General features: G+C 32.3%; 1 protein-coding gene across 1 annotated transcript; it reads right to left on the reverse strand.

Annotated features, from left to right (window-relative positions):
- Positions 1 to 907: 907 nt before the first annotated feature.
- Positions 908 to 5080, reverse strand: LOC110636597 (uncharacterized). The gene is made up of 4 exons (XM_021786372.2): positions 4296 to 5080; positions 3146 to 4188; positions 1805 to 2569; positions 908 to 1468 (listed from the first exon to the last, which is right to left on the reverse strand). Exons 2-4 carry the CDS (start codon positions 3251 to 3253, stop codon positions 1451 to 1453), a joined length of 891 nt encoding a protein of 296 aa, XP_021642064.2. The 5' UTR covers positions 3254 to 4188; positions 4296 to 5080; the 3' UTR covers positions 908 to 1450.
- Between the last annotated feature and the right edge of the window lie 4995 nt (positions 5081 to 10075).

Below are 10075 nucleotides of genomic sequence, written 5' to 3' on the forward strand. Positions count from 1 at the left end.
TTAAGAAAATCCATGATGGTATCACTTTCTTTTCTATCAAGACATCGCTAGGCTTGGCTCTGCCTTGAAGAGTTTATGTATTTGGGAAATCCCAATGAAAACTAGACGATAAACATGTCAGTGCAAATGGCAGCTCATGGAGAGAATGATTAACACTAATCTCCTTTGTTGTACAATCTAAGATACTGCACTACATGCCACAAATGGCAGCTATCACCCCTTATTACACAAAATTGCTAAAAAAAATCATATACTCTCCTCTATCTTCTTTAATTAATTTTTACCCTTTCTTTTCTATGTGAGAGTCTTAGCAAACCTTGCATCAGTATCTCTTACCTGCAGAATTAATTGTTGGCATTCTAACTGCTACTCAAAAGCTAATCCCCCACTCCAGAAGCAAGAGAAATTATGAATCCTGAATTAAGAAAATCTAGATTGTGACTACAAACTTACAGCTACAATAGTCTCATATCTTCATGAAAATTGAACAAAATGGTAACATAAGTGACTGTAACAGTAAGTTTTAGTGTTACCAGCTTCTAAAATTTAACATTAAGAATACAGGTAGTGCTCAAATTGAGACCCTTAAACAGTATGTATTAGTTGAATTGTCTTTTATCCAGAGAATGAGTTAAAGCTCAAATGAAAGCCACATCTGCTACAAAGTGAAAGCAATGAAAATCACTCAGAAAAATCTCAAGAACATCAACCAAATGAAACATGGTTTCACTTTTCTTCAATGGAAGATGCCAAGCCATTTTTTGCTTCGCTGGGAACATTTAGAAAGTTTCATCTTCTCAAGGCTATTAATTCATCCTGAAAAAGCCAAAATGCTGCATTAGTTAAAGAAATAACAAACTTACCCAAACTGTCATTGTCGAAAAAATTTAATGGATACATACCATTTTCATAAACAATTGTTGTGTGGTGGCATTGACGTTTCCCTTCCAAAGCCAATTTCCAAAGTGTACTACTGTCACTTGTACACATTGCAGCTTTGGTGTGCTTAATGCTCCAGCAGAGAATATCCACATATTGGGCATCTTTTACAATTACTTCTTCCAAAGATGGGAATTTGATGGTGAAACCACGCGAGCAAAAGCTTGCTGGGCTTTTTAAATGAACTAGTTCCAAAGTTTTCAATCTCCAATCTCTTCTGTTGTTCCATCTTCTTAATCTGCTACAATTTCTGTCAACAGCTTGCAACACTTAAATCTTCAAATAGCATCTGCCAATCAAGGAATTTAATACTAGCAAGCAATACAAGTTGCAGAAACTCAAACAAAGTCTACCTAGATTATGTAAAGAGAACAGGAGTGAGAAATCCTCCCACTGTTGAAATCTCAAAGGAAAACTACTACGCTATAAGTTAATGGAACGAATTGAAAGGCCTCTTACTTCATTGAAAATCTGCATCCATGTTCCAGCTTTGCAAACATGAAATATGACTTCAATTTTCTTCATCATCCTGAACTTTTTTTTTTGTCAGGGACAACAGAATGTAAGAATGTTATGCTAGATGCCCCTCATATAAAATTGACAGGGCTAGAAATTATTAGTTCATGGAGGCTGCAACCCACCATTAAACTAAATTATATAAAACAAGTATTTTCTTCTGTTTTTCTTTCTGTTCTTATAAATATCCTTTCCACCTAAAACACATTCTGGCTTCCAAACTATATATATTTTCTTAATTAAATTTTTTTCTTAGTATCCTAATTAAGGAAGATTCTAATATTGGAACCTCAAAAGTAAGATAGTTTTTGTCAAAGAGTGCTTATAGTTTTTGTCAAAGAGTGCTTACCATTCCAGTGAATCTCTTGTATGACTCTTGTATGATCTCATTTAGGTTACCTTTCCGATTCCATTCAAATTCAAATTTAACTTCACCATCTGCTTGCATTTTCCTTAGCGTTGGTGTACTTGCGCGTCCTTGAGCAAAAGTCTTCATCTGGGGGCATTCTGTGATAATCACCTCTCGCAAAGATTGGAAAATGAACGTATAATAACCAAAACTGAAACTTGTAAGGCATGGTAACCTCCGAAGTTCCAAGTATTTTAGATGGCTGAACCATATCTTATCAGCTACTTCATCTCCCACACTCGCTACTATTTCTTGTATAATTTCACAGTCGGTTACGCTTATTTGAGTGAGTTGCACCAGCCTTCTAGCTGCTGTGGAAGTTATCAGATTAATCATTCCATGACATTTTGATACTTCCAAATTCTTCAGATTTTCAAACGGTTGGGTATTCACCATACACCTAAGTTTTGGCAACTTAGACAACACGAGTCCTTTCAATTGTGCAAGTGACCTAGGATTTTCTTTGTTGTGAATGTTCAGTTCATCTAGGAATGTTTCTTCCATTAAAGAATCACTCAGAACAAGCTTCTCTAGATTGGGTAACCTTTGAAGGAAATCTAAAAGCAAATGTGCACACCCAACAGGCAAGCCTAGCAGCTCAATTACTTTCAGGCTGTTAAGGAACCCTGCTTGAAACATTTCAGGCCATATCCCCTTCAGTATGTTCCATTCCACCTTCAGTCCTTCTAACCTCTGAATCCCAATCTAGAGGGTGAAAAAAAAAACAAAAACAGAAACAAAAGCAAAAACAAAATTAATGATGAAAATAGGAATCCATGTTCCCTAAACATACCATTAATTAAAAAAGGTTAAGGTCCGATCACGAACAAAACCAATATTAGCATCCTGAATTTCTTGAACTCAACTAAAAACTGGTTGTATATTGATTTTCATAATTCAACTTTTGAATCTTAGTTTCTGAATCAAATACTCCACTATTGATTAATGAAAAGTCATACAAACAAAAACAACAATTTCCTACTAATTGGTTGTTTGGTCATGTGAAGCGTAGGTATATGGAGACTTCAGTTAGACAAGTAGAGCACATTAATAGAAAGACAAGAAGGGGTAGACCTAAACTGGACTTGGAGAAGAGTAGTACAACATGACCTAGAAGCATTACATATTTCCGAGAATTTAACCCAAAATTGTGTCTAGAGTGGAGAAAGAGAATCCTTAGTTGAGTTGAGTTGGTTGTTTGTGCATCACAAACTAGTCAAATTACTAAATGCAATCACACAATTTATGATATTGTAACAGAAACGAAATTTCTGAACTGACCTTGCCACTGAAAATCGGTACAGTAGGAGCATCAAAATATCCCTTGCAAGGTTCTTTGTTTCCCTCTCCAATCACACTTGAGTAAACTTTAACTGAAAATGTCTCCATCTTCGGACAGTCAGTTACTTCAATTTTTTCCAATGATAGATATTTCAAAATGTCACTTCCTGAATAAAAGCTTCTTAAATTGTGCAAATCCTGAAGAATGATGGAGTGTAATGAAGGGATATGGTCTTATCCATTGCTCCTTCATCTTCCCCTTCTTTATGGATGATTTCCTCCAACAAACTACATCTCTTTATTTCTATGCACTCAAGTTGCACAAGCTCCAAAGCCATGGGAAGAGTAAATATATTGCTCAAGCTGCTACAATTATAAACCTTCAGCAGTTTTAGGTACTTAAAATCCAATATTCCTTGAGGATCCTTGTTGCATATACACTTCAACTGTGGTAGATCAATTAAATGCAATTCCTTAAACACCGGCACCAACCTATAATGCACTTCATCTGCATTCCACCCTTCCAAAACAAATATTTCTTCTGGCGAATTGCATTTTTCTACAATCAGCACCTCCAAAGAGTTCAAGAACTGCAGTTGATTTGATGAGAAAGCTTTTGACAAAAACTCACACTTGTCTACCATGGGAAGAGTAAGTATATTACTCAAGCTACTACAATTATGAACCTTAAGCAGTTTTAGCGATTTGAAACCCAAAATTCCTTGAGGATACTTGTTCCATATACGCCTCAACTGTGGTAGATCAATTAAATGCAATTCCTCTAACAATGGCATCAACCCATTATGCCCTTCATCTGCATTCAGCCCTTCCATATCAAATATTTCTTCAAGCGAATAGCAATTTTCTACAATCAGCACCTTCAAACGGTTCAAGCACTGTAGTTGATTTGATGATAAGGCTTTTGGGAAAAACTCACACTTGTCTACCACCGGTATTATTAATCTTTCCAGGAACTTCAATGGAGGTTGGGCATGCCATTTTTCCTTTAGCCAGGGAAATTCAGAGAGTTTCACGTTCACATACTAATAAATTCATCCAGAAAAAAAAAACCAAAATATTGCATTAGTTAAAGAAGAAATAAATTTACCCTCAAATTGGACTTTTAAGAAAAAATTAGATGGATACATACCTTTTCCATATTCGATTGTTGTATGCTGGCATTGAGATCACCCTCCCAAAGCCAATTCTCAAAATAATATCGTTCCATTTGTACACATTGCAGCTTTGGTGTGCTCAATGCTCCAGTAGAGAAAATACTCATATTGCGGCATCCTTCTACAGTTACTACTTCCAAAGATGGGAATTTAAATGTAAGACCACTGAAGCAGCAGAAGCTTGTGAGGCTTCGTAAACGAATAAGTTGCAAAGTTTTCAATTTGCTGAATTCGATGACTTCTGTTGTTCCATTTTGTTGTTCATCTGCTACTATTTCTGTCAACATTTCGCAAGTTTCAATCTTCATTGTCACAAGTTGCACCATACTTTTGGCTGCTGATGGTGATACCAACTGTTTCAATGCTTTGCAATCTTCAACCATCAGAGCTGTTAGATTTTGCATCATACTTTTGGCTGCTGACGGTATCTCCAACTGTATCAATGCTTTGCAATGTTTAACTTCCAGAGTTATTAGAGTTTGGAAAGATGCTAAACTTCCATAGCTGTCCATTTGGGGTAGCATAGCGCCATCATCTTCTTCATCTTGGAAAAAAAATTCTTGGAGAGAAGAATCAATTTTTACAATTTCTAGATTGGGTAATCTTTGAAGGAATCCACAAAGAGCAACAGTTTCTATATTTTCTTGAATTTTGTACAGGTAAATAGTTTTTACTTTGGAAAGGAAGCCATTTGGCACTTGGCATTGCAATATAGTCTCAATGATGTGACCGTCTAATGACAACGTTTCCAAATTGGGGAAAACCTATACAAAAGCAAACAGATTTACTTTACAGATATGCACAAAATCAGTTAAAATAAAATAGGAAAACAACAATTTAATCTATTAGGTTTTCATAAAATTTACAAATTAATCTTATATTCTCAAAAATTAAGTAATTTAATTTTTAAATTTGGTAAAAACTATAACTCAATTTCTGTCATTCAAATTTTATTAAATTATTATTAATTTTAATAAAAATATCAAAATATCATTATTTTTATTTTTAATCTAAAAATAATTTAATTTTTAAAATTCTATTTTATTAATAATTTAGTCTCTTAAATTTTATTTTATTAATAATTTTTAATTAAAGTTTTTTTAAATTTTAATTAATTATTTTAAAATTCTTAAAAATTTTAATTAATTATAACATTATTTATATATTTTATAAATTGATCTTTAAATATCATAACTATATATAAATAAGTCATTATAAATTTACAAATTTCTATTTATTTCATTATTATTTTTTATTATAAATATATATATATATATATATATATATATATATATATATATATATATATATATCTTAGTTTTGATAAAGGGGATTAATTTATAAGTTTAACTAAATCTCAATGATTAAATTATTTTTAAATTAAAAATAGAATTAAAAATATTTTAATAATTTTACTAAAAATTAATGGTAAATTAATTAAAATTTTAATGGTAATGACTAGTCATAAGTTTGTTAATTCTCAAAGACTAAATTATTTAATTTTAAAAACATAGAGACTAAATTATAAGTTATCATAAACTAAATTGTAATATACCCAAATAAGATCTATGACTAGCATTTTTTATAATCAATTTTTTATAAGAAATATACAAATATTTTATAATTTAATTTTTTATTATAATTTATTCTTTATTTTTAATAAAAAATTAATATTTAAAATATATTTCTGTTGAGGGACAAGTATCATTTAGTTGTGTGCTTTTCCAACTTTCATATCTCATGTTCAAAAACCACATAGCTTCACATGTATTTTATGACAGTCCACTAATTTTATTTTCTCTTCCAAAAAATAAATTAATTAATTATTATTTGTTATTATTCTCAAATATTTTTTTTCGAATAATGAGGGATTATCGTTTTTCTCTCAAATAAAAATTTAGTAACTATAATATAAATGTAGTTATGTTTAATTTAATTTATTTGATTTTAGAAATTAATATTAAAAAGTTATTTTACACTTTATACATGGAGAGAAGAAAAAGTAAATAACATTGTATCTAATGGTGAAGTTTTTGAATTCGATCTAACTCGCGCCGAATCCAATTAAATTTTTTTTTCCATCTAATCTCAATCTCGATTTTGTGCAGGGCTGTAAACCCCTAATTTTTAAATTAATTATTTTATAGAAAAATATTAATATTTTACTTTATTAAAATTTTAAAAAATTATTTGAAATTTTTCGAATTTTAGAAATCGGGTTTGATTTTTCAAAATCAATAAACTTTGTTAATTTTTACGAATTAATTTAAAGACCACGTGGCAAAACTAAAAATATATTTAGACTCTACAAATTTTTCTGAGTTTTCTAAAATTTTTGGGCCTTGTTTTTTATCTTAGGGCAAGGTAAAAAATTCAATTTCAGGTTTCCTGAATCGGACCAATCAAATCGAACCGAACCAGGTTGACTGATCGAATCAGACCTACCCTCTTACTTTTCTTTTCCTTTCTCCCTAGCGCACCCGACGCTACCTCTTCCCTCTCCATTTTCTCTGTCCTCTCTCCCCCCCTTACCGCCCCAACGCCGCCCAGCCCTTCCCTGGTCACCAGCACCCCGCCTGGACGCCTCACCACCATTGGCCAACACTCCAGGCCGCTTGAAATTCGCACCCAAAACTCCCCAATGCGTGCGTGCCGCTTCAGCTTTCAAGGCTGATTTCGGCTGATCCGGCTACTGATTTGATCAGGTCTTGTCCTAAAACCCATCTATACCTCGAGAGAGTTTCATAGACACCAAGAACACAAAAATTCATCAAGCGATTTGTCTAATTTTTGTCCGAGAAGTTTTAGCCTATTTCGACTTTTGAGCTAGATTTCTCGCAAACCATGAACCCTACGAAAAATTCGAGAGTACAGGAGTGCTCCCCTCGACGAGAGCTTCGCGGCAATACCCATTTCAAAATTTTCCGACATTGTTTTCTAGTGGGTCCCACGAAACTTCATAGTATTTTTTTGGGTATTAAATAAGCTTAATGAATTTCGTAAAAATTATGTACCAGCCCCAGTGTTATGGGCTTCATGTAAGTACATTCAATTCGAGAAAATTCGACTGTCGATCGAAACGGCATTTTCGGGCCAGGCAGATAGGCGGCGGAAGCTACTTCAAAACCGAGTCGAGATTATAAGCTACCCCACCATTTTTAGACATCCCGGATACGTTTTTCAGCATCAGAATTGACGTAGGAAAGTCTGAACCATAAGTTTCCTTAATTATTTAGTTTTGGTTTAGATTAAAAATACATAAAATATTCGTGAGTAGTTAGAAAATTATAATTCATTTTGTATTAGCTTAGTAATATTGCTAAGGACCACAGAGCAAAATTTTAGAATTTTTAAAGCTCATTTGGATAATTTTTGCAAAAAGGGTTAGTTGTAGAAACTAAATTATAATTTTTCAAAACTGTGTTTGTTGACTGTTTGGATGGGCCCAGGGGGCGCCATTTGATGTGATTGAGATATGGTTGTGTGACTTGAGATATAGAAGTGTATTTTGAACCCTTTTGCAGGTTGGATATGTCCTAGGTATAGGAGAAACTCTGTCGGATTTTCAACACGACTTAGGGTGTCTTTGATTCTTTTTAAGTTTGTATTGAGTCAATTATATTAAATAATTGTAATAAAATTATCACGTGAGCTGGGACAACCTTCCTCCTCTGCCCAGCCGCCACAATGATCTCAGTTTATATCTGTGAGTAAAATATTAATTTTAATTATAATTTCAATATGATTATATGTTTAGGCATCCCATTCATCACTTATAATTATATATCTATGTAATTAAACACTAGGCACATTTTATATTGCATTCTTAATTGATAATATGCTATGGATGTTATTTTATGATAATTTGGAGCAGTGTGCGTGTGTTGGCGTGCGTGTGATGTGTGGTATTGGATATGGACAGGACAAGTAGACGCGACTAGAACTTGACTTGCTGGGATCCGATCCTTTTATTAATAAGTCAGGGTAGGCACGGCTCGAGATGATCTTGCTGGCCCTCACATTTGATCTATTAAGCGAAAGTCCGGCTTGAGATGTACTCGCTTGTAGAGGTTGGATTAAGAGAGCTGTATAGAAGATCAACTCCCATATATGTACTGTTTGAATATTGTATGGGTGTGTGAGTGCTCCAAATTACCTTTTTATTGTTTACGATGTGATTTGTATGAAAACTATGAAGGTGTTACATTTCACTCTTTAGGATGCATTAGCCTTAGATAGCTATAGAAATTGTACTTGAAATCAGTATTTTACTCTCTGAGTTGAACGCTCACTCTTGTTCACCTTACTTTTCCATGATACAAGAGATTTCTTGTTGAGTTCTAACCTGCCTCTCTCCTTCACAGGTCATCTATTAGTATCAGTTATGTTTTATATAATTTTACTAAATTCTAGAACTCCGCATGTGTTAGGAGTATTTTAATCAATTTAGGATTGTAATGTAATGTTATGTTGAATTTATAAGAACATTAAATGCATGTATGTGTGTATATGATTGGATTGGTTGAGGAAACTGAGCTCCCATAATTATTTTATGACATGATGAGTATGTGGAAGGTGAGTTGAGTTTCCCAAATTGGTATATATTGTGTTTACAGGTTGGACGAGTCAAAAACTCCCCGTTAGATGGTCCCAGTTATTGTCAGATTTTGTCCGGTTATTTTCTTGAAATTGAGCTCAATATGGGCATTGGGATTAAGTTAAGAAATAGCTAAGCTTACTACGAGTTTTGGGGGCTTTAGGCTGGCTCATGTCCTATTGTCGGTCCGGCCCAAATGTTGGGTTGTGACAAGGGCGGAGATGGAAAGACTTTCTCTCCACCTCGAATCCTCATAATCTGCCCTGCACATAAATATTATTTTTTAAAAAAATATAAATATATTATTAAAATAATATCTAAAACTTATATTTTATTTTTAATAAATAAATTTATATTGTATACTAATAAATTAAAATAAAAAAAATAAAAATAATAAAAAGAAAACCCCCCGTGAGGAAACTCACCTCGTCTCCCCCTCGGCGGGATAGTTCCCGCTCCACTCCAAATTCTTGTGAGACAGGGACAAGGAAGTGATCGCCGCTCCCAATCTGCTCCATTACCATTTCTAACGGTGCCCATTGCTTAAGATAAAAATATAATTTATTTTTTAAAATTTTCAATTTATATTTTTTTGCCGCTGTATGAATTAAATTATTTTATTTTATTTAAAAATTATTCTAAGTATAGTTGTTTCATCTTTACAAATTCTTATTCATGTGATATAAAAATAAATTATTATTTAGTTAATAATTAAATTTTACTAAAAATACCATGTCAATCATTATATCTTTAAATTGAATTAATTAATCACTGATATTTTATTATGTTAATGCTTTATCTCTTTGTTTATTTTTGAACTTGTTTTTGTTAGTCAAAACAATTAAATATTTAAAATATTGTGAAATTTCATAAATATTCTCTATTAATAATTTTTTTTCACAAAAATGGTTTTGAAAAAAAACATTTTTAAAAATTTCCAAGAAAAAATTGTTTCAAAAAGATTTAACCTCCATTTAAATATGCATGCTCTGGAGAAATTTATAAATACTAAAAAAAAATATTCTTTTGATAATTGTTTGGAAATTTTGTTTTTAAAAATATCTTTTGAAAGATATTTAATTTTCTTTGAAAATTTTTCTTAAAAATTTTTTGGTTTGAAAACAAAATTCTATGAAAAATAGTAGTGTATTATTATGG

This window comes from Hevea brasiliensis, chromosome 14 (assembly GCF_030052815.1).
Source record: "Hevea brasiliensis isolate MT/VB/25A 57/8 chromosome 14, ASM3005281v1, whole genome shotgun sequence".
Taxonomy (NCBI): domain Eukaryota; kingdom Viridiplantae; phylum Streptophyta; class Magnoliopsida; order Malpighiales; family Euphorbiaceae; genus Hevea; species Hevea brasiliensis.